The 25,535-nt window shown below is 44.8% G+C and overlaps 1 protein-coding gene across 1 annotated transcript in view; it reads left to right on the top strand.

Moving 5' to 3' along the window:
• LOC138251856 (long-chain-fatty-acid--CoA ligase ACSBG2-like) overlaps positions 1 to 25,535 on the top strand; it is a 374,130-nt gene that overhangs the window by 140,328 nt on the left and 208,267 nt on the right. Inside the window, exons 3-5 of the mRNA XM_069205685.1 lie at positions 3,715 to 3,803; positions 8,942 to 9,062; positions 16,507 to 16,587. Of these exons, the coding sequence (XP_069061786.1) occupies positions 3,715 to 3,803; positions 8,942 to 9,062; positions 16,507 to 16,587 (291 nt within the window). The remainder of the gene's footprint in view (positions 1 to 3,714; positions 3,804 to 8,941; positions 9,063 to 16,506; positions 16,588 to 25,535) is intronic.

Here is a 25,535-nt window from a genome sequence, read left to right on the forward strand (position 1 = left end):
CAAGGAGGGACTCCCTGTTTGCTACAGGTGAAAAATTGCTATCCAGAGTCCACTGCACCAACTCCTGAAGAAAGTGACCAGCTGACCACTGTCCAGTGGCCAAAAAGGAGTTTGTGCCAGGTGCATTCTGGGAGTTGTAGTCCGCACCCCCCAAGGACCATTTCAGAACTTCTGGACCCTTGGGGTGAGCTGTGGACCCCAAAAGAACCTTAAAAGAACATCTGGGTGAAGCCCCAGAAGTTTGGAGAAGATTTGAGAATTTTTGTAAAAAAGCTCCATAGAGGGACCGACCCGCCGCGGAAATTCTAGCCGGCTTGCCTCAACCGCGACCCGGCCTGACTTGGTGGTTCGTCCCGGTAAAGAAAAATCTCAGAAAAAGAGACTAAGTCCGAAGGTAAAAAGTTGACCGGGACCTCCCAGCCATCGTATCCGAGAAGGACTCCATGGACGTCGGATCAAGATCCAGGTTTACCCCGGTCGAAGGATTTTCACCTCGAAAAAACGACTAAGTCCGAAGGTAAAAATCTCCACCGAGGAATCCAGCATCGCGTATCCGGAGAAGGGCTCCTGGAGGTCGGATTGGACTGGCAGGCTCGTCCCGCTGAAGAAAATCTTCAAAATAAAGACTAAGGCCCTCATTCTGACCCTGGCGGATACAATCCGCCAGGGCCAAGGGGCGCGGGAGCACCGCCGACAGGCCGGCGGTGCCCCTAAGGGCATTCTGACCGCGGCGCTAACGCCGCGGTCAGACAGGGAAAAATGGCGGTCTCCCGCCAGTTTCCCGCTGCCCTGGGGAATCCTCCATGGCGGCGCAGCATGCTGCGCCGCCATGGGGATTCCGACCCCCTTCCCGCCGGCCTGGCTCTGGCGGTTCTTACCGCCAGAACCTGGCCGGCGGGAACGGGCGTCTTGGGGCCCCTGGGGGCCCCTGCAGTGCCCATGCCCATGGCATGGGCACTGCAGGGGCCCCCTAACAGGGCCCAACTAGGCTTTTCAGTGTCTGCGATGCAGACACTGAAAAGCGCGACGGGTGCTGCTGCACCCGTCGCACGCCTTCCACTCCGCCGGCTCGATTCCGAGCCGGCTTCCTTGTGGAAGGCGCTTTCCCGCTGGGCCGGCGGGCGATCTGATTCAGATCGCCCGCCGGCCCAGCGGGAAAGTCAGAATACCCCTCACGGTCTATTGACCGCGGGGCGGTATTCAGGCGGCTTCCGACGGGCGGGCGGCAACCGCCGCCCGCCTAGGTCGGAATGACCACCTAAGTCAGAAGGTAACTTTTTAACTGAGGCCTCCCGCGACCTGTAGCCGAGCAGGGTTCCATCGCAGTCGGCCTGAAACTTTGACTTTGCCCCGGTCGAGGTGCAACCAGATGACCCGATTGGCGCTTTTTGTTTCTAAGCGCTAGAAAAATAATAATTCTTTAAAAATTCATATCTCCGGTTCCCCTTATCCGATTTTATTCGTTTTTGTGTCATTTTAAAGATAAAAATATAAACTATTTTTATAAATTGGTTTTGGATTTTTAAACTGTTTCCTGTGTTTTATTTAATTACTGTTTTGTGATATTTGAATGCTTTACACACTGTCTCCTAAGATAAGCCTTGACGCTCGTTGCCAGGCTACCAAGGGTTGAGCTGGGGTTAATTTACTGAGACCTAACTGGACCTAAGTGGAGGTTATTGGCTTGTTGCTAGGTGTAGGTACCTACCTGCCCTTACCAATAACCCATTTTCCAACAGATAGCATGAAGATGAGTAACTATACAGGCATAATTAGCATATATGGGAAAGTGTAGCAAATGTAAACATTCATTCCACCTTGTCAAGACGTGAACCATCATCAGCGTTTTCATGAGATGGGGATGCTCCCTGTGACGGAGGGTGTTTTTGTAGAAAGGCCCGTGCTGCAGCAGACTCTGTGAAGATCTTCAGCTTTACCTTCCAGGAAAAGAGCATTTTGCACAGTTCATGTAAAGCCAGGAAAGAAGGTAAGGCACATTCCCTCGTAGCAAACCTCCTTTGCTTCATGAGCCAAGCGATGCAATTGATCCCTGTCTCTGTAGTTTAAAAATGTAATAATGATGGGCCCGAGAGGTGCTCCTGGAACCAGACGAGGATAGACCAGCTCAATCACAAAAGATTAGGAGAAGCGATCAGCACCAAACAAAGTGAGGAGAAGTTTTTCTATGTTGTCTTCTGTGCCCTCCATGGGCGTGAACTCAGGGATGCCAAGATGCGTACATTATTTCTTCTAGACCTAGGTTCTAAGTCTTCAGTTGCACTTCGTGCAGTTCTACCTTCATTTCCTCTAAGGTTTTGGCCAGTTGTTTATGCACATCCTCCACATGAGAGATACGCTGCTTTGCGTCTGCCAGTCTCAAATTTTATGTCATCCATTCTTCTAGTGAGTGAATCCAGTTTATTATTAATGGCAGTGAGACTCGTTTTCAACTCCAGCAGGAGCGTTTTAATATCCACTGGGGTGGTCACTCCCCTCAACTCCCTCATCAACCAGCGGCTGGTCACTGGATGACGCAAGCAGCCGCGACTGCCTCCTAACTTCAAAAGTGAGGGTCTGTTGTTTTGCATCCGATTTGCCCATGGTCAGAGGAGGATAGCCATTCATTCGATTTGCATAAGGAGAATGGGGCAACAATGATGTCTCAGCAGAGTAGGACCAAGGTGGTACAACCAGTGTACACACAGCTGATAATAGTAAAATCACCTCTTACCACCCATTATAAGAGATGACGCTGATGGTGGCAGACATGAAGCAGCATGTATGTAGATCGTCTCGCCACCAACATCTAAGTAGCAGGCATAAAGACTGCCACTATAGTGAGGACCCTTGAGTATGGAACAGCATAAAACACTGTAATCCCCGCACTTACTGTGCTGAAGGGGAGCAGGCAGGGCCCCTCCGTGTGCCAAGGTCAGCTATAGTGGGCATCCGTCACTCAGATGTCCGTGAAACTCGTTCACAACTGACTGGGTAACTGTGGGTATAGGCCACGGCTAGGCCTTAAACCTACATGGATGCCGACAAGCATCACCGGCCAGTCCAGTTCCCCCAGCAGCCCCCATCATCAACTCCGGCAGCCCCCCACAGGCGGCAGGCCTGGTGATGTAAGACCGGCGCAGGAGGTCTCCCTCTGCAGTATCTACTGAGTGCTGGGCTGCTGCTAGGCAGTTCATATCCCGATGCCGTCAGGTGTCTAGCGGTAGGAAAGGATTTACCTCTAATATTTGCTTTGACCAGTGAAGCAGAAATTTAGTCGCTGCCAAATTGGTTCAGGGGCACTCGTCACCCCCTGTAGTGTGCAGTTAATGCAGGTTGGTGACTGTGCATGCAGCAGATTAAGAATACTGTAGGCGATGAGTGTCATGTTGTAGTGATGATTGGTATCACTTTGATAAAAATGTTAATGTGTTCAATTTTCCTTTCAGTCCATTTTTAATTGACTTCTGATTGGTTTACTGATGAGTTGGACAGGTTAAACTATCTTATTTGTTTTAAAAAGGTTGTAGTTGTTAACTAGGTGATGATGATGTTCAGCACATTAGCTGTGTGGAAACTGACGTGGACATCCTTCAGCTAGAGTCAGTAATAAGGACAAGATCTGCGAGTGTTGAGTGTAGGGTGTAAGTGCTGTGTTAATGAACTATGGGTGTAAAGCTGGTACTCACCAAGGCTCTCTGAATCTCTTCCCTGCAGCTTGGTCTGGAGCGCTTCCATGGCGTTGGGATACTGGGCTCTAACTCCCCAGAGTGGTTTATTGGCCACATTGGAGCCATCATGGCCGGGTAAGTGCCTTCTCTCGCTCTACTTACTTCTACTTTACACATCACAAAAGGTGCAACTAACACCCCGGACAGTCACTCTCGGCCAGTCCACCGGTGTCATCCCTGCTGCTTGTCAACGCTTTATGACCACATTCACCCTAGCTCCAGTCACTTGGAACAGAACACCTCACTAAGTCACCTGGGACATAAAATCTCACTATATTTTATTTGATTCTTCAATTGGGCTTATGAAGAAAATGTTCATAACATACTGTATGTATGTATGTCTCCAAGTAGTGATACTGAAATAAACACATCTTGCTGGGAGAGAGAGCAAGTTGAGCACTAAACTGCAGGTGAGAGCCCAATTATCTCTTTAAAGAGATGCATGTTTTATTTCTGTCTGAAATGCAAAAGGGTAGGGTAGGTGTGAGGCTGATGAAACTGTTCATCCAGATCCTGTGTACCCAGGGGATCACCGGCAGAATATCGGAAACAAAAATGTTGTGTAGAATATTGTGTCAGAAATATCGAGGAGCAAAATATTGAGAAAGCAAGTGTAAATAGGTAAGTATACATTTACTATTCTTAACTATTTATGGTAAAACATAATAAGGGGGTGCACCACTTGATCCATCAAGTAAAATACAATAAATATATACAAAGTCTAATACAGTCAAAAGAGTGATGATGCGAGATATCTGTTGATTTCTTCCAAAAGACTTTTAATTAACACTGATTCGTAAGAGAAAGCAGCCAACGCGTTTCTCCCTGTACATGGGCTTCTTCAGGGCAATATTCCGATTCAAATGTAAGTCGGGCTCGTAACGGGCATATAAACGCAAATGCCGAAAGGTTCTGAAGAACCAGAAAAGACTGAAATGTCAGGATCTACGGCTTGAGGAAATCAATATGGCCGTAAAAATCCGTGGTTGGAAAGAATATATCTCCAAAACAAGGCGGAAGGGTCCAATAATATATGGCCAGTCAACAACAGTATACGGAAGTATATTCATGTACAGGGCGAAACGCGTTGGCTGCTTTCTCTTACGAATCAGTGTTAATTAAAAGTCTTTTGGAAGAAATCAACGGATATCTCGCATCATCACTCTTTTGACTGTATTGGACTTTGTATGTATTTATTGTATTTTACTTGATGGATCAAGTGGTGCACCCCCTTATTATGTTTAACCATATGGGGTTCTCTGTTACCTCTTAGGCTCTTCTGTGCAGCAGGAGCTTCAGTGGAGTTGCACACTATAGTACCTGGAATAAGTTCGTATTATTATACATATCGTGATTTACTGGATACTAATAGGGCTTGGTGCGTCTCCCCTCCTCTTTGGGTTTGCTGCATTTCTTCTTGTGCTATTCTTAACTATTCTTAACTCCACATCTGCGTACCTTGAAGATATATATATATATATATATATATATATATATTTTTTTTTTTAAGCTACACTTATGTGGAAACATATAGTAAACTTTGCTTTCCAATGGAAACTCACCTTCACAATATTTTTTCCTCAATATTCTTGACATAATATTTTGCCCCACGATATCTTTAAATAGGTAAGTATACATTTACTATTCTTAACTCAACATCTATGTACCTTGAAGATATATATATATATATATATATATATATATATATATATATATATATAAATATATATATATATGAACACTTGATTCGGAGTAGCTCATCTGCTCCAAAGCGACGGTGGTGCCGATGTCAGACACACACCACTGTGTCAAAAATATTCACTCTCCTTCATTTATTACAAAAAGAATACAGCACTCCACAGCTGCTAAAGGTCGAGCCACACACAATCTGTTAATTGCGTGTCTTGATTCTTGTACATTATCCTTCTTCTTGGACAATGGGTGATGACGGCGCGCTTCACCAGCTGCCAGGCCACCGTCCTCCACTTCCTTGAATGGAAAAGAAGGAGACGGCAGGTATGGCACCAAAATATTAGTATGCTAATATTCCATGGTAGACAAGGAAATGGTACTCACTCTAGATACCTTTCATAAGACTGATAAAAAAATAGCAAACAAAACAAAGTGAAACCACGAGAAACAGAAATTACAAAAAAACAAAAAAACTGAAATGGAAAAAACAAGAGAATGAAGTGGAATGGGCGACAAAACATGGTGAAGATAGAACTCTCGAATTTTGAAACGTAATAATATTTAATAGCTGATTGTTAGAAATGGGGTCTCTGGTTGACAGTGGTTTGTACCCTCCCTCTAGTCAGGGTAAGGGAGTCACACAGCTAAGATAAACACTGTGCACACTTCTGGTAGCATGGCATATGCAGTCAGGCTTATCTCAGAAGGAATGTGTAGAGAATTTGTACGCACACACAGTAACACAGTGAAAACACCACAGCAGTCTTGAGCACTAGTTTAGAAAAATAGTAAATATTTATCTGAGTAAAACAAAACCAAAAGGACAAACATCCAACATACACAAGTAAAGATAAGAATTTTCAAATATTAATTCTTAGTATATTGCTTAGAAATACAATAGCTCCAACTGGGGCTATCAGGGTATCTTGACGGAATTGCTTCCAACACTGCAATGCCACCCATAAGGGAATGAGGGCTGGCCATGGAGTCGCAACGGACCCCAGGTTCAGTACCTTGGAAGGTGAGGCATCACTGGAGCCGGTGTGGTGTCAGTTCCTTACTGCTACCAGAGAGGTAAGGCATCAGTTCATTACTGCTAGGCTAGAGAGGTGAGGCATTGGCTCCTTACAGGTGCAGTGGAGTTGATGGAGTAGTGTTGGTTCACCATGACAAAGCGGGGTAGATGAATCCAGCAGTTCAAGATGTGAGGTATTAACTTCGCGGTATCGCAATCATACCACGGGACCACAGGTGCTGCGGCAGAGTTGGGTGTCAGACGTCAGTGACGCAGCACTCGGGACTCACACTGTGGCGGGACTTCAGAGGCGCTGCAGCAGCATCAGGCTTGTGTTACAGGTTGCGGTCATTGCACTCAGTGAGGACCATGGCTCCGCTGCAGGCAGCAGCAAGAAGCCAGAGAGTGTTGCTGGTTCCAAAATCACTCTGGAGTTGTTGTGCTTAGGTACTTCTTAGCTTCACCAGAGCTCACTTCCAAGTGCCCAGGAACTGGATTTGGCACCACTTGGCAAGTCAGGACTCTCAGCAAGAGAGACCAGGCGCTGGCAGGTCAAGTATTTGGTGGCCCTGGGACTTTTTAACTGCAAACTCAGTTCAAGCCCCTGGAAAACTTGGAAAGCAGGATGTAGTAAGCCAAGTCCAGTCCTTTCACCCCTAGGACAGAAGCAGCAAGCAGCATGTCAGCATAGAAAAGCAACAGGTACAGTGGCAGTCCCTCCTAAAGCACCCATCTCTTCTTACTGACAGAATGTCTCAGTCCAGCAGGGTCCTAACTATGTGGGGATCAGAGGTCCAGTACTTATACCCATTCCTGTCTTTGAAATAGGCAAACTTCAAAGAGAAGTCTTTGTAGTGCACACAACCCTGCCTTTCCCTGCCCTGGCCCCAGGCACACTCCAGGGTGTTGGAGACTGCTTTGTGTGAGGAAAGACACAGCCATATTCAGATGCAAGTGTCAGCTCCTCCCACCACTCTAGCTCAGAAAGACCCATCAGTTCAATTGTCATCCTGACTCAGACGTGTATTCAGCAGACAGCCAAAGGCACAGAATGGTAAAGCAAGAAAGTGCCCAGCCAAAGATCATTATAGTGTAGCTTCATCAGCCTCTCTTACTTACCTTCTTATGTGTCATTCTTTATGTGTAAAAAATAAATAGGAACTTTTAACGTAAACAAATCTTGGTTTAGAGGAAAGTGAATCACTTTGGTGGGCCTACATGCAGATGCAAGAAGAGTCCGCTGTGGATTACAAGCCTCAGTGTAAGGAGCTGTGCGTCGCCTATACCCAGTGGCTGGAAGTTCTGGTGGCAGTACAGCTGTGAGCACATCTGCAAGTGTGTGTGGTGGCAGTGGTCTTGTACTCTTGTGTAGGTTCTCATTCTGCTAATGAGGCTACTGGATTTGGGAGACAGAATCCCATGGATTGTGGGTACTAAGTATGATTCCACACCACATGATGCCTGTCAGCCTAATCCGGGTTCTCCCGCTAACTAGCAGCGCCTCATCTCTGACCGAGATGATGATTGTGGCAACTGGGTGGATGACAAGGAAGGCTCCTCAGGGGAATCGTGGTCAATCAGATCCCGTCCCTTTCTCTCAGTTAAAGAAAGTCTCATCTAGGCAAAGACAATAGAGACAGAATATAGTTCCATAAGGATTTATTGAAGTAACTGCATCTTACAAAAAAAGGCATGTTTTGCAATAAAAGCAAGCAGGTGACTAACTGAGTAAAACACAAGAATAGTCCTACCATATTGACATTAGGAGTGATATATATATATATTTCTCCTACCTACACTATGATTGAGCACAGCGTAATAAGCCTAATCTGCACTTCGGTTTTTTCCCCTGGGGGTACATCATCCCTCATACCTGGAGGAAGAAGATTGTAGTCTAGAGAGACACTGCCCCCGTGTGGATCAGGGATCCAGCCGTCTAGGTAAGTAGCCGCAGCGAAGCAATCAACATACAGTGGTGGTCATCTGGCTGGAATCTCCCTTTAACGTGTTTAAGACAAAGGGGTGTTTTTATAATAAACCAACTGACATTCTAAGAAATGGTACCCATGTAAGAATGTGTGTTTTTCTGTGAATGTTGGAGACACAGCACACCACGTTTGTCGGCAACCCTATCTGACTGTAATCACAAAGTGAAATAAATGTCCTACAAGGAACGTGATGCTTTCCTACGCAAAAGTACAATGAGATAAATAAAATAAAGCAGCACCACAAATGTGGCTATTGCTAGAAAAATAAAGCAATGCTGAATAAAATGTAACTGGATTAAAGTGCACGGCGGCAGGCCTAGTTAGCTAAAACAACATGTCTAAAATAGCTATACAACAGCACAGAGCACACACACACAAGGTTGCTGGTCAACAGTTATGTGCTGCCACTAATACCAGGCTTTAGAGTCACTTGTGCAGTATTTGAGTTTTTCATGCCATTAAAAGCATCTTGCCAACCCAAAATGCATGGATTTTAAACTCTCCTCCTTGGTTTGCAGTGGTATTCCTGCTGGAATATACCCCACAAGCTCACCAGACATCTGTCAGTACGTAGCCAGCAACAGTGAATCCAACATCCTTCTAGTAGATGACCAATATCAACTGGGGAAAATTCTGCAGGTGAGATGTTTACTCATTCTCTCTCCTTCCCTATACACAACTGACAATGATATATAGAATGCAAAGTATTAGCAGGCACATTGTGTGACCTTCTGCATGGTCACCTCAAGATCACCTTAGTTCAACAATGAACACAGTAATGGACAATGCAGTTTTAGGACAAGGTGACTGGCATGACCTTCAGGGATCAAAGTGGAACTGATGAGCTTTTACTGTTGTCTCTCTCATTGAAACTCTGACCGTGCACCTTAGCCCTGATCAGGACCAGTACTCAGTTCTGGCACAGATCAAATAGCGCACCTCGCTCCTGACTGCGCACTGAGATCTAAAAATGCTCAAACATTGCACCTCAATTCTAATCAAAACTCAGATTTAGAACTGACAGTGCACGGAATAGTGACTAACAGCAGGTTTGGCAATTTGTCTCAGTTCTGACCAGGGCCAGTTCCCATAACAGTCCCAAGAACTACTTTAATCTGAATCTGCTCTGACAGTGCAGTACACTCCTCAAGAGGTTCAGCACTCAAAAGTGAAAGTGCTATGACAATACACCCTATTCCTGACCAGGACCACTTCTGAGACGATCTGTGTAGGAAAGTACCATCTTGCCTGGCATGTTACCCCCATATTTCACTGTATATATGTTGTTTTAGTTGTATGTGTCACTGGGACCCTGCCAGCCAGAGCCCCAGTGCTCATAAGTGTGCCCTGTATGTGTTCCCTGTGTGATGACTAACTGTCTCACTGAGGCTCTGCTAACCAGAACCTCAGTGGTTATGCTCTCTCTGCTTTCCAAATTGTCACTAACAGGCTAGTGACCAATTTCACCAATTCACATTGGCATACTGGAACACCCTTAAAATTCCCTAGTATATGGTACTGAGGTACCCAGGGTATTGGGGTTCCAGGAGATCCCTATGGGCTGCAGCATTTCTTTTGCCACCCATAGGGAGCTCTGACAATTCTTACACAGGCCTGCCACTGCAGCCTGAGTGAAATAACGTCCACGTTATTTCTCAGCCATTTACCACTGCACTTAAGTAACTTATAAGTCACCTATATATCTAACCTTTACCTGGTAAAGGTTGGGTGCTAAGTTACTTAGTGTGTGGGCACCCTGGCACTAGCCAAGGTGCCCCCACATTGTTCAGGGCAAATTCCCCGGACTTTGTGAGTGCGGGGACACCATTACACGTGTGCACTATACATAGGTCACTACCTATGTATAGCTTCACAATGGTAACTCCGAACATGACCATGTAACATGTCTAAGATCATGGAATTGCCACCCCAATGCCATCCTGGCATTGGGGAGACAATTCCATGATCCCCCGGGTCTCTAGCACAGACCCGGGTACTGCCAAACTGCCTTTCCCGGGGTTTCACTGCAGCTGCTGCTGCTGCCAACCCCTCAGACAGGTTTCTGCCCTCCTGGGGTCCAGCCAGGCTTGGCCCAGGAAGGCAGAACAAAGGACTTCCTCAGAGAGAGGGTGTTACACCCTCTCCCTTTGGAAAAAGGTGTCAGGGCTGGGGAGGAGGTGCCCATCTCTGCATAAGCCAGTCTACACCGGTTCAGGGATCCCCCAGCCCTGCTCTGGCGTGAAATTGGACAAAGGAAAGGGGAGTGACCACTCCCCTGACCTGCACCTCCCCTGGGAGGTGCCCAGAGCTCCTCCAGTGTGCTCCAGACCTCTGCCATCTTGGAAACAGAGGTGCTGCTGGCACACTGGACTGCTCTGAATGGCCAGTGCCAGCAGGTGACGTCAGAGACTCCTTCTGATAGGCTCTTACCTGTGTTGCTAGCCTATCCTCCTTCCTAAGTAGCCAAACCTCCTTTTCTGGCTATTTAGGGTCTCTGATTTGGGGAATTCTTCAGATAACGAATGCAAGAGCTCATCAGAGTTCCTCTGCATCTCTCTCTTCACCTTCTGCCAAGGAATCGACCGCTGACTGCTCTGGACGCCTGCAAAACCGCAACATAGTAGCAAAGACGACTACTGCAACCTTGTATCGCTGATCCGGCCGCCTTCTCGACTGTTTTCCTGGTGGTGCATGCTGTGGAGGTAGTCTGCCTCCTCTCTGCATTAGAAGCTCTAAAGAAATCTCCCGTGGGTCGATGGAATCTTCCCCCTGAAACCGCAGGCACCAAAAGACTGCATCACTGGTCCTCTGGGTCCCCTCTCAGCACGACGAGCGTGGTCCCTGGAACTCAGCAACTCTGTCCAAGTGACTCCCACAGTCCAGTGACTCTTCAGTCCAAGTTTGGTGGAGGTAAGTCCTTGCCTCCCCACGCTAGACTGCATTGCTGGGTACCACGTGATTTGCAGCTGCTCCGGCTACTGTGCACTCTTCCAGGATTTCCTTTGTGCACAGCCAAGCCTGGGTCCCCGACACTCTAACCTGCAGTGCACGACCTCCTGAGTTGTCCTCCGGCGTCGTGGGACCTTCTTTTGTGTCTTCGGGTGAGCTCCGGTTCACTCCTCTTCGTAGTGCCTGTTCCGGTACTTCTGCGGGTGCTGCTTGCTTCTGAGTGGGCTCCTTTTCTTGCTGGACGCCCCCTCTGTCTCTTCATGCAATTGGCGACATCCTGGTCCCTCCTGGGCTACAGCAGCATCCAAAAACCCTCGCCGCGACCCTTGCAGCTAGCAAGGCTTGTTTGCGGTCTTTCTGCGTGGGAACACCTCTGCAAGCTTCTTCACGACGTGGGACATCCATCCTCCAAAGGGGAAGTTCCTAGTCCTCTTCGTTCTTGCAGAATCCACAGCTTCTACCATCCGGTGGCAGCTTCTTTGCAACATCAGCTGGCATTTCCTGGACATCTGCCCACTCCCGACTTGAGTCTGACTCTTGGACATGGTCCCCTTGTTCCACAGGTACTCTCGTCCGGAAATCCACCGTTGTTGCATTGCTGGTGTTGGTCTTCCTTGCGGAATTCCCCTATCACGACTTCTGTGCTCTTTGGGGAACTTAGGTGCACTTTACACCTACTTTTCAGGGTCTTGGGGTGGGCTATTTTTCTAACCCTCACTGTTTTCTTACAGTCCCAGCGACACTCTACAAGTTCACATAGGTTTGGGGTCCATTCGTGGTTCGAATTCCACTTCTAGAGTATATGGTTTGTGTTACCCCTATACCTATGTGCTCTCATTGCATTCTATTGTGACTGTACATTGATTGCATTGCTTTCTATTGCAATTACTGCATATTTTTGGTATTGTGTACATATATCTTGTGTATATTTGCTATTCTCATACTGAGGGTACTCACTGAGATACTTTTGGCATATTGTCATAAAAATAAAGTACCTTTATTTTTAGTATATCTGTGTATTGTGTTTTCTTATGATATTGTGCATGTGACACCAGTGGTATAGTGGGAGCTTCACACGTCTCCTAGTTCAGCCTAAGCTGCTCTGCTAAGCTACCTTTTCTATCAGCCAAAGCTGCTAGACACCTCTTCTACACTAATAAGGGATACCTGGACCTGGTGCAGAGTGTAAGTACCCCTTGGTACTCACTACAAACCAGGCCAGCCTCCTACAATCTGCTACTACGCTCTTATAGCATCTTAATCCTGAGCAACCACTCAGATATAAAAGTGCTCAGACAGTGCACCTGCACTCAGATCTGAATCTATGCTGATAGAGTACCCCAATTCTCACCAGCTGCATTACTTTGATTTTATATAACTCACCAATATCATTACACAGATTTTACACACCAACAACTGCCCTCTGTTTAAAATAGAAACAGTACTCAAATCTTGTCTAGTTGTGACAATTCACCTCACCCCTGACCACCACCAGTACTCAGATCACACATGTTGGAAGCTGTGGCATTCATTAGTGTTAAGAATTGTCATGTGTGATGCCCAGAGAGTGAGCTCCAAACTTGATATAGCAGCAGCATGAGAGCACAATTTACGCATGCGGCAAAAATGAAAAAGTGTGAGGATAGATTTGCAAGTTGTAAACGTAAACCAATCAGTTATGTGGCCTTGGTTATAGGAAATAACATGACTTATGGCCCTTCTGTAGCAACACCATTGTTGATAGATCTGATTTTATTAGGAAGTTTATTCCATAATGCATGTCTTTACTGAGACCTAGGTACGTTCCATTCAGATTTTGTTGTGAACAGGAACTATCTGCTGTGGGTCATTCCTTCTCTGATGTTTCTTCTTTGGGTGTAAAGTACAAGTTTAAACTGTTGGAAAGTGAACCCAGGCCAAAAGTGCCCAATGTTAGGTGAAAATGGCTTTGAATAATATTTTTTCTGGTCACTGGTCTATAGGTTGGTGCCTTCAGAGAGGGTGCATTGCAGCCCTTTAAGTTTAGGTTGAGAATTTGCCTATGTTGCCTGCTCTGCATTCTTTGAGGTTTAGTAACAGACATTCTTGCAACTTTGAAGTAGAGCCTGTTTGCTTAATCCAGTCTTAAAATGATTAGGGCCATCAATACCCATATACTATGCGAGACACTAAGGTAGGGGTAGGAAAGTTAAGCATTTCCTATTGTATATGAGAATCTCTTGGGTTCAAGGCACTCCAAGATCGACGTGGTAGGTGGTTGCCCGATTCATGAGGCCATTAAGACATTGGACTATGGTTTTGTTATGATCGTCATTTTTGTATTTCTGTTTTTGAGGAGTTGAGTTTGAGATGATTCTTTAGCATCCATTGTGCTGATGGCAACCGTCATTCAAGAATCTTGACATTTTTACATCTGGAGGTTGCTTGGGTTTTAAGATGATCTGAGTGGCATCAGCACAGTTGTAGTAGTCGATGTTGAAAATGCTCAGCAATAGAGACAAAAAACTTTGAAAAATTGTGGTGTGATAATTGAGCCCTGGGGGACAACTACTGGGCTGCTTTAGTGCGAAGAACGGAATCATTGTAATGAGATAATGTGAGGTGTTATATAGCCATCAAGATAGTAGTTGGTGGTCAACTGTGCCAAAAACTGATGAGAGGTCAAGTAGTGTGTAATGTTATAATATGATTGGTTCATTTATGGAACCACTGGTGTTGTGGTGTTGTGGGTTTTAGGAATACAAGGGGAGAGGTGATTTGTGGTGGTTGGCAGTCAGCATTTTCCGTCCTAACTGCCAACCAGTAATCACATATCCCAAATCCTTGCCTGTTTCTTTCACAAATTCACACTTTTCTCTGTTTAGGACAACACCCACCTTTTGAAACAGAGAAAGTACTTTTTGTGAAATGGTATCATGTTCCTCACAGTCCTTAGTATATAACAATACATCATCTTGAAAAATGAATATATTTGGTAGTCCCCTGAGCATAGTAGTCATAAGTCTCTGAAATACCGCAGACGCCAGGCCATTCTGCAACATTGGCAGGTTCCCTATGGGGAAACAAAAGCTGTAATGTGGCGACACTCTGGTTCTAACTCCACTTGGTGATACGCTGAAGCTAGATCAAGTTTAGTAAAATACTAATCTCCTGAAATGGTCAAAAGCATTTTAGGGAGAGGATGTACATCAACCCATATTTCTCTGTTGAGTGCGCTCAGACCCACACACACACATAGTTCACAATTTTTTTTTCCCGCTGTACCACAAATGGCAAAAGCCACAATGAGGATTCAACAGGTTCAATTATTTTTAACTGCATTAACTTTCCAACTATATTTTCCAGATCATTTCTGACACCCTTAGATTATGCTTGACAGGAATAGCACCTTCTTTGATTCTGATATTGTGTTTGAAATCTTTTATGTTTCCCAGTTCAACGGAGACCACTCTAGGATATTTATTCACTAAATCTAAAACCATGCCAAACATCCCCGGGTGGAACCATCCCAATATGTTTAGTCCCTTAACTGCTACATAAACTTTACCATATATCTGTCTTCACCTAAAAATCAGGATATCCTCGAAATACCACTGTAAATCATTTTTTCTTCCTTCATACGATACTGGTGTTCTGTCTGGTGGCAATAAGCTACATTCACCCCACTTACGTTGAAATAAGTCTTGGGTGTCCATAGTGATTCTGGCACCAGAGTCTACTAACAAACCCATCACCTTGTAACAGATCTGAACATCAACATATGGATCAACACAATGTTCAGGGTTTCCTTTTTTGACCTCATTATCAGACACAACAAGAACCATATCCTGTACTTTATTTATCAGCTCTTCCATATTGTTTTCAGACGCCAAACATGCTGCAGTAACATCCGTAGATTCGTGTTTAGTGCTCTGGCACACATTTGCAAAATGCTCCATTGTCATACAAATTCAACACTGAATATTCCTTGCTGGACAAGCCTTGCCTCTTTTAATATTTGAGGTATTTCCACATCTAAAAACAGATATTAGATTTTTTGAAAAATGAGTTATTTTGTCTGTATCTATTTACAAGAGCCTTTGGTATGACCACTTTGTTACCCTTTCCCTCTTTCATTGTAATGCTATTGATCTGTTCTTGCTTCTTAGTCTCTAATTCCTTTGAAGCCTTGACAGAAGTTTCAGTACTTTTTGCATTGCTAATAATTTCAGTTAAGGAAGGGTTTCTCTTCTGGTCCGTGGAAAAAACTAGGTATAAATCTGGTGGGACCTTTTAACTCACTTCCACAGCAGTCTGGGTATGCATTTGTGCTTATAGATTATTACTCTAAATAGCCACATGTTAAATTTGTGAGTGATACTAATTTTGTGATAACATTTTAAAATGATGTGTTCATGTGTGAGAGGTTACCTGAAGAGTAAATATCTGATAATGGGATGCAGTGTCTTTCGGGCCGAGGTGGAGGATTTTTTAACAAAGAATTCTATCAAAGATTTAAAGAGTACATTGTATCACCCACAAACAAATGGCCTAGTTGAGCGCTTCAACAGAGTATTAGGTGATTGTGTAAGATGGGCTTTACACAATAACTCTTTAGCAGATTCTGCAACCTGGAAGGGGAGAGCCATAGCACTTCAAGACTACAGCTAATTATGAAATGCTACAGGAATGTGGGTGAAGCGCTGGGATCAGCAGGTCTGAACCCACAAGAGACGCTACTGCTTCCTGTTAAGAAGACTCACAGGCAAGCTCAGAGGTCCAGACCAGGTGAGGCTTGCATACTGGGTGGGACCAAAGAGCTGAAGCTGTCCCAAAACCTGGAGCCGCTGGGTGCCAGAGAGGCAAGCAAAAAGTTCTAGACCAAGTGTGGATTTCAAACACAGCTTATGATCCATACTGACAAGGGCATAACAGGTTTTGCTGCATTAGTTTTAAATACAGTTTTTCCAATTAACATACACTCTAAAGTGTTCCCTGTTTCTTGGAGTTAAACAGTGCATTGTGCACTTGAAAGTGGGGGTTTCAGGCTGACAAGTAGTAGAACCTTAGGACTTGATCTTGACATTTTCTGAACTGTAGGTCATTTGTGTTATTATAATTGAGTTTTTTTGGTTTCCTTGTGGGTCGTGTTTAGGTCCAGGACCAGCTGCCTCATCTGAAGGCCATTGTACAATACAATGATGATTTGAAGGAGAATAGGCCCAACCTCTACACGGTAAGGCACTTCTACTGCCCTTGTTCATACTTTGCCTCTCCCACTGTCAACCAAAGGTACAAATCCACATATGGCTTAATATTAAGGCTGGGCAAATCACATATTTTGTTACAAATCCATGATAATTCCATGAAATTGAGTTTTGCAGTATAATGTGATTTACCAATGTATCATGCCACTTTGTTTAACCAGAGGCACCCCTTGCCATAACAGTCTTGCAAGATACTGACAAAAGACTGCTCAGAGTAGAAACGTTCTCCAAGAGACATTTCATACTTGCACCAGTTTCCCAATGTTATCTTGTGAGACAATTTAACATACAATCAATGGTGCTGGAACAATTTTCAGAATGGGGTGCTGTCATCAATAATTTGGAGAAATTTCATGAATTACAGGGAATGTGAAATCTGTGAATTTTTCAAATGTTGTCAGTGTAATTACTCTCAGCTGTTGCTACTCTGCTCAGTACAATTTCTTATTATAATATTGTGTACTCTAATTAGCTGTATTTGCGCTCTCTGTGTAAGGCAAAAGGGGGAAAAGCATAACCTGCTTTCCTTCTCCAATTTTGCAGAAAAGGGTCCATTGCCACTGCCTAGGGATCTGGCTTCCAGCTGAAATATCTGGGAACCTGATGTGTCAGGCTGCTTGCAAATAAATCCACATGAATCCGATCCCATAAAGCTTGAATCAATTTAAAGATCTATGGATTCAACATACAGTCACTGGAATCCCGGAGATACCTTACATTCCAATCTTCCATCACATTCTGAAGTCCTGGAATAAATTCCCCTCTTTAAAGAATTTTGTGTTCCCCAAAAAAAGACCAAATTCTCCTCGCCAACTCAATTTTTTGGACTTTGAAGCACCCAAATGGTTTGTATAAGATAGAGCTGTGAAGCTGCCTAATCGAATCAAAACAACCAAATTTTCCAAATATTCCTTGAAACTCATTAGAGAATATAAATCTGCTAACATTTCCAAACAATTTATAGGAAGGGACTTTTCCCCTTTGGACCATTTTCCACCTGTTTCTAAATCGCTCAGGTGAGCTCCCCAGCCTAAATTGCTGGTATCTGATTCTAAAACTAGGTCGGCCACATTTCCAAAAATTGCCTTGCCATTCCAAGCCTCAAGGTTCCTCAGCCACCAGTCTAGGTCTTCTCGAGCATCCATAGATAGGGTAAGACAATCCCCATACCATAGGCCTTTTCTCAATCCCTAAACTTTCAATCTCTGGAGGCCCCTGTAATGTAAAGGGCCCAGAGAAATTGCCTGAATGCAGGATGACAGAAGACCTAGAACTTAGGCAAGATCCCTTAACAAAATATCTTTCTTTGGTAATACTGTTCTCATTTCCATCTGTGATACCTTCTTCAGAGGGAGGATTAACTGAGAAAGAAGCATATCTAACTTCAATCCCAAAAATTGTAGATTGTGAGCAGGAACAATGACAGATTTTTCTGTTTTCACTATGAAACCTAGACTTTCCAGAAGCTTCACTGTCTAACCCAAATGATCTAAAAGCTTTTGCCTGTCCTGTGACATTAGTAAAATGTTGTACAAGTAGATGATTAAACAAAATCCCTTCTGTCTGAGAAAGGCGACCACCAGACATGGTACTTTGGTGAAACACCACAGGTCCGAGGTCAGCCCGAAAGGCAGGCAAAGAAACTGGTAGAGGATGATCCTCCAACTGAAAAGTAAATACTTTTCACTGGTCTTGTCCATAGGTATCATGAAGTAAGCGTCTTTTAAATCTAACTTCACTAACAAATCTTTTGTCTGCATAATTTCTCTTTAAAGATTGATGCCTACCATCTTGAAGTGTCTGTAGATCAGAAATGTGTTCAGCTCTCTTAAATTTATTACAGGTCACCAACCCTTGTCTTTTTTCTTTACTAATAAAAATGTACTCACAAATCCTCTAGATCTTTCTTGATCTGGGACACATATCAAGGCCTCTTTTTGTAACATCTGAGTTACTTCTGAATCTATCAGTGACATCTTTTCTGCATCTAAAAACAACTCCCTGGGTTGTTTCACCTGAATTGGAATTTACCAAAATTCTATTTTGAAGCCAACAATGGTTTCCAAAACCCAAATGTCTTTTGTAATTTTTCCCAGTTCTGGTTAAAATATTTTAACCTTCCCTCTACTTTTAGCTGGGAAGAATTTATACTCACCTTGTGATCCAGAACCTAAAGATCTAGATCTTCCCCCACGGCCTTTTGAGCTTCTTCCTCTCTGGGGGTAAAAGTTTGTATGGGGGTAGAAACCCCTACAATGGATACCATAGTTCTCTGGTTCTTGTGTGTAAAACTCAGACCTGAAGGCACCATGGCTGACAGCCAGTCCTCTCCTGCCAGCCTATCCAAAAACTCCCCTGGAGCCAAAGACTTTTCTCATATTTGTTTGTGCCTTACTGAAGGCTGTGAATGTTTAGGACCGGTTTCCTCTTCTCAGACATCAGGCCAGCATTGGCATTGCCTAACATGCAAATGGTATGTTGTGCCCAACCTCGTAAAACATAGATATTCACTTTACCATTTTTTCCCCTGGCCTCCTCAGCCATATCAAGGATGTAAGTGGACCCAAAATGTTAAGGACCCTGTCTTGGATCTGTTTTAGGCATTTTCTGATACCATTTCTAGGGTGTTTAATAAACTTATAAAGAAAAGTCATCAGTTCTAGGTCCAGGTGAGGGGTATTGCAAATGTTATTCTCAGTAGAGGGTCTAGGACATTTTGCCCGAAGGAAATTCTGGGTTTCCTTATCCATAGATTTCCTGACCCAAAGCCTTATATATCTTGCAACGTGGTCTATTGCTCAACATTCTGCACTATGTGGATGATTAATTATAGTGGGGTTAAACACTTCTCCCCCAAAGTGGTCTTTTACTTCATTGGCCTGTTCTAGGTCGTCATCCAGGCCTCTTAACAGATCACAACTCTCTTGAGTATCAAAAACATATTCATCCAAATCCATGTCATCCAAGTCTGTATCATCTAAACTGGAGTTTAGGCTGCCCCGTAACTCTTTTGTGCAATGAAGGTCACTTCTTTCCAACATGCTGCTATGGGCAACTTTTCTTTGTGCCCCGTCAAGGTGGGCCATTCTTTTTGTGCTGCTAGGAGCACCACTTTCTATTGTAGCGCAGAGGCTACCCATACCGTAGGCGTAGTTCATCGCCTTCTCATGGGGTTTAGAGGTAGAAGGGGCAACATCATCTGAGACATAAAAATGATTCTCCTCTGAATGGAGGTCACTCTTCCTCTTTGCAAGTGCGGCGTCCACCGCTTTCCTTACAGAGACTTAAGTTCCTCTTCTAAAAATATCCTAATGGACTCTCCCACATAGTCATCAGTGGCAGCATCCTGCTATGGCAGAGGTTTGTAGCCCCTGCAAAACTTTAAAAATAAAACAATAATAAACAATCTTCATTATTGTTTTATTTTTATAGGGGCAGGCCATGGGGGATGACAGGTAGGTGGGGGAGTGGTGTGCACTGAGCTGTCTCCAACCTGAGCTCTGTTGCTGGGCTAGAGACAGCAGGCACAGGCTTCCAGTCTGTCTGGGAGCGCAATGCCAGTCAATCAATCAGTCAATCAGTATTTGAAAGCACGGCTACTCACCTGTGAGGCGCTGGGGGGCAGGGGAGGAGCCTCATCCGAAGGTCCATGTCTTGAGTTTCTTCCTCAATCAATCAATCAATCAGTATACTTGTAAAGTGCGACTAGTCACCCGCCTTGGTCTCAAGGCGCTGGGGGGGCAGTAAGTAAGTGGTCTTTGATGAACAGAGGGGATCAGGTAAAAAGCTAAGTTTTGAGGTCTCTTCTGAATTGCAATAGAGTAGGAGATCTTCTGAGGTGGATGGGAAGGGAGTTCCAGTGCTTGGCGGCGTGGTGGTAGAGGGACCTTCCTCGGGCTGTGGCCGTGGGACGGTGGCGGGGGTGAGGTCTGTGGAGCGGAGCTGCCTGATGGACGTGTAGAAGTGGAGTCTCTGGTTGAGGTATTCTGGTCCGGCATTGTGGAGGGCTTTGTATGCGTGCGTGAGATGGTGAGTGACGGGCTTTGTCTCAGGTACGCTGCAGTGTAGGTGAAGGATCGTCCTCCGGCGGTGGTTTTGCAGATGCGAGGGGTGGTGGCCAGGCCATCTGGGCAGAGCGGAGGGATCTGGCGAGGGTGTGGAAGGAGATGCGGTGGTTTAGGTAGGCTGGTCCTGCGTTGTGTATGGCCTTGTACATGTGGGTGAGAAGCTTGAAGGTGATTCGCTTCTCGACCGTTAGCCAGTGGAGGGTCCGCAGGTGTTGGGAGATGTGTTCTTGGTGAGGGAGGTCCAGAATGAGTCTGGCGGCAGTGTTGTGGATGAGTTGCAGTTTTTTTATGTCCTTGGTTGATGTGCCGGCGTAGAGAGCGTTGCCAAAGTCAAGCTTGCTAGTGATTAAGGCGTGGGTGACCGTCCTGCAACAGTCTGCTTGAATCCATCGAAAGATCTTCTGAAGTTTGAAGAGGGTGTGCCAGCAGGAGGAGGCAACAGAGTTTGCCTGGCGCGGCACAGTTAGGGAGGAGTCAAGGATGTCGAGGATGATTCCTAAGTTGCGGGCCAGGTCCAGGCTGAGAAAGAACTAGGGCTCAGGTTCAACAATCTGTGTAGGAAAATGAGCCTTCTTGCAGTTAGAGCAGAGAAAATTGATTAATTATAGGAGAAAATGCCACCGAAGGTCAGCAGGGGGAGCACCAAGCTTAAATTTAGGTCCTTTCCAGCTGTTGCTCGTCCTTTCAAACTGTAACAAAAGTAGCGGTTTAGCATTGTGCTTAAAAAGAGAAGAGCAAGGAAGGACCCTGCTGCCCAGAGCACACAATGGTGGTTGCCTGGCAACATGGTTGCAAGAACAACAACGGAGGACGTCTGCTCTTGCAAATATACATATGTAACCTAGCAACGCCGCAAAAGATGGTGCTGTTTCCAAGGCATTTCTCTTTGCTCTTTTCTCTTCTTTTTAGGTTGAGCACGCAAGTGCTTCAGTGATTCTGTGAGGTTTGACCACGCCCATCACTTTCATTTGTTTGTGGGCTTGCCTTTTTCCCTTTCGCTGCCAGGCCTTTTCCGCTCAGGTGCCAAGCCTTTTTTTGGCTATTTGGGGTAGTTTGCGCTTAGGCCCTCATAACTGTTTGTTCACACAAGCTATCCATGCCAAATTTGCGTCCTTTATTTCCAACGTCCTAGGGATTCTAAAGGTACCAAGAGTTTGTGGGTTCCCCTAGATGAGACTAGCCAAATACAGCCATATTTTTTGTTTTTTTTGTGGGGGGAATGGGAAAAAAGGGCTGCAGAGGAAAGCTTGTGTTTTTTCCCCTGAAAATGGCATCAACAAAGGGTTTGCTGTGATAAAATCACCATCTTCCCAGCTTTCAGGAACAGGCAGACTTGAATCCACATTTTTCAGCACAATTTTGGCATTTTATGGGACATACCCCATTTTCACTATTATCTGTGCTTTCAGCCTCCTTCCAGTTAGTGACAGAAATTAGCGTGAAACCAATGGTAGATCCTGGACAGCTAAACATTTCGGAAAAGTAGACAAAATTTGGAATTCAGCAAGGGGGTCATTTAGGTAGATCGTGCAAGGTTTTCCTACAAAACATAACTGCTGAAATAAAAAAAAAATTGAAATTGAGCTGAAAAAAACCCAGACATTTCTGACTACATTTTCTTCTGTAACTTTTTCCTGCTATGGCAATTTTTTTAAAGCAATATACTGATACATCTGTTGGACTCTACTGGTTGTGGCATATATAGGGCTTGCAGGTTCATCAAGGACCCTAGGTACCCAGAGCCAATAAATGAGCTGTACCTTGCAGTTGGTTTTCCTTGTATACTGAGTATACAGCAATTCATTTTGTAAAATATAAAGAGTGAAAAATAGGCATCAACAAAACCTTTGTATTTCCAAAACTGGCACATGATAAGGTGTTGAGAAGCAGTGGTTATTTGCACATCCCTTAATTTGGGGGTCCCCTCACTAGCATGTGAATTACAGGGCGTTTCTCAAATACACTTCTTTCTTATACACTGCCTTACATTTGGAAGGAAAAAATGTAGAGAAAAACAGAGGACAATAACACTTGTTCTTCTGTTCTGTGTTCCTCTAAGTCTCCTGATAAAAATGGTACCTCACTTGTGTGGGTAGGCCTAGTGCCTGCGGCAGGATTCGCCCAAAAAAAAACATGGACACATCACATATTTCAATTAAAATCTGACTTGCTTTTTTGGAAAGTGCCTAGCTTTGGGTTTTGTCCTCTAGCTCAGCTGACACCTAGGGAAATCTAGCCAACCTGGGCATTTCTGAAAACTAGACACCTAGGGGAACCCAGGATAGGGTAACTTGTGATCTCACTAGGTTCCGTTACCCAGAATCCTTTTTCACGTTTCGGTGCTGCAACGTTCAGGAATCTGAGGGAAGCCAGACATTTCCTTCTACCCAGCATTCCCCCCAAGTGTCCTGACAAAAATGGTACCTCACTTGTGTGGGTAGGCCCAGTGCCAGTGACAGGAAACACCCCCAAACACAACGTGGACACATCACATTTTCCCAAAGAAAACTGACCTGTTTTTTGCAAAGTGTCTAGCTGTGGATTGTGGCCTCTAGCTCAGCCTGCACCTAGGGAAAACTAGCAAACCTATACATTTTTGAAAACTAGACACCTATGGAAATTCAGAATAGGGTGACATGTGGGGCTCTCACCAGTTTCTGGCACCCAGAATCCTTTGCAAACCTCAAAATGTGCCTAAATAAACACCTTTCCCTCACTGCAAAGTTCTGGTATCTGAGAGAAGCCACAAACTTCCTTCCATCCAGCATTCCCCCAAGTCTACCGATAAAAATGGTACCTCACTAGTGTTGGTATGCCTAGTGCCCGCAACAGGAAACACCCCAAAATGCAACATGGACACATCAAATTTTTACATTGAAAACTGATGTGTTTCTTGGAAAGTGTTTAGCTGTGGATTTTAACCCCTAACTTGTGTATTTTTGAAAACTAGACACCTAGGGAAATCCCGGATTGGGTAACGTGTGTGCTCTCACCAGGTTCTGTTACCCAGAATCCTTTCCAAACCTCAAAAATTAACAAAACAAAACACTTGTCCTTCACATATTGGTGCTGCAAAGTTTTGGAATCTCATAGGAGCCACAAACTTCCTTCAACCCAGCCTTCCCCCAAAACTCTCGATAACAACGGTACCTCACTTGTGTGGGTAGGTCTAGTGCCTGCGACAGGGAAGGGTTCAAAACACAACATGGACACATCAATTTTTTCTTAGGAAGACTGACCTGTTTTTTGCAAAGTGCCTAGCTGGGGATTTTGGCCTCTACCTCATCTGCAACCCAGAGAAACTTAGCAAACCTGGGCACTTCTGAAAACTAGAAACCTAGGGGAACCCAGGCAGGGGTAACTTGTGGCGCTCTCATCAGGTTCTGTTAGCCAGAATCCTTTGCAAACCTTAACATTTGTCAGAAATCACTTTTTCCTCAAATTTCAGTGCTGCAAAGTTCTAGAACTGGGGGAACCACAAACTTCCTTCTGCCCAGCATTCCCCCACGTCTCTCAGTAAAAGTGGTACCTCACATGTGTGGGTAGGCCTATTGCCCGTGACTGGAAATGCCCCAAACCACTACGTGGATACATCAAAATTATTACAAAACTAACTGTTTTTGCGGGGGGCACGTGCGTTTTTGTTCGTGGGCTCAGCAGCCATCTAGGGAAACCTACCAAACCCAGACATTTCTGAAAACTAGACACCTGTCGGAGTCCAGGGAGGTGTGACTCCCCCAGAGTTTTCTTACCCAGAATCCTCAGCAAACCTCAAATTTAGCTAAAAAATTACATTTTCCCCATATTTCTGTATGTGATCACTGCACCGGCACAAATTTCCTACCACCCTCAGTTTCCTGATAAAAATGATACCTCACTTGTATAGGTGGGCCAAGTTCCTGTGACAGGGAGGAGCAAAAAACATGTCGAAATTGAGGGGGAACCAAAGTGGGTCCAAAAGGGCAGTTTGAAAAATAAACGTTTTAGGCTGCCAAGTAGGGGAGAATTTTTATTGGTATGGATGCGACAATGCTGGGTGGTAGGAATTTTGTGGATTCTTGCAGATTCCAGAAGGTTCCATCACAAAAATGTGTGATTTCAAGCAAAGTTGGAGGTTTGTAGGGCATCGTGGGTATGAAAATGGTGCGGAGTGCATGTGCAGCACATCACCCTGGACTCACCCAGATGTTTAGTTTTCAGATGTGTCTAGATCTCGTAGATTTTTCTAGATGGCAGCGTCCCAAAGAACAAAATGTGCAGCCCTCACCATTCCAAGTGGGACGATTTTGAGAGTTAGCCAAGCTCTCATGGCCAAAATGTAAAATAAAAATCCCAAATAATCAAATGTCCTCTTGCTTGTCATTGGGATAAGATCTTTTAGTGTGTGGGGAGAGAGCTGTAAATCTGTTACCCCCTTCGGTTGGGGTGGGAGCATAGCCATGCCCATACTAGTTGGTAGCCATTACCCCACTATTTGTTTTTTAATTCCATGGCATCTAGTAGGCTTTCTGCACCCCGGGGAGTGGATTGGGGGTAATTGCCCCATCTGCCCACCGGTAGGCAGAACAACTTTGTCCCCATTTATTTGGGGTGGAGTATATCCATATCCCCACCCTCTTTTTTTTCATTCTTTTTTAAATCTTCCCTGGTGTCTAGTGGGCTTTCTGCCTCCCTTGGGGGCATATGGGCCTTACAATATTAGGCCGATCAACCCCCAAGAGGGGCAAAAATGGCCAACAGAAGCGACCCTTGCCCAAGGGGCTGCCACCCCAAACAAAACACACACACACCAATCCCTGGTGCCTAAATAATTTCTGCCCCCCCTTAGGGGCAGATGGGCCTAATAGAAA

The sequence above is a fragment of the Pleurodeles waltl genome, chromosome 1_2 (genome assembly GCF_031143425.1).
Source record: "Pleurodeles waltl isolate 20211129_DDA chromosome 1_2, aPleWal1.hap1.20221129, whole genome shotgun sequence".
Classification (NCBI taxonomy): domain Eukaryota; kingdom Metazoa; phylum Chordata; class Amphibia; order Caudata; family Salamandridae; genus Pleurodeles; species Pleurodeles waltl.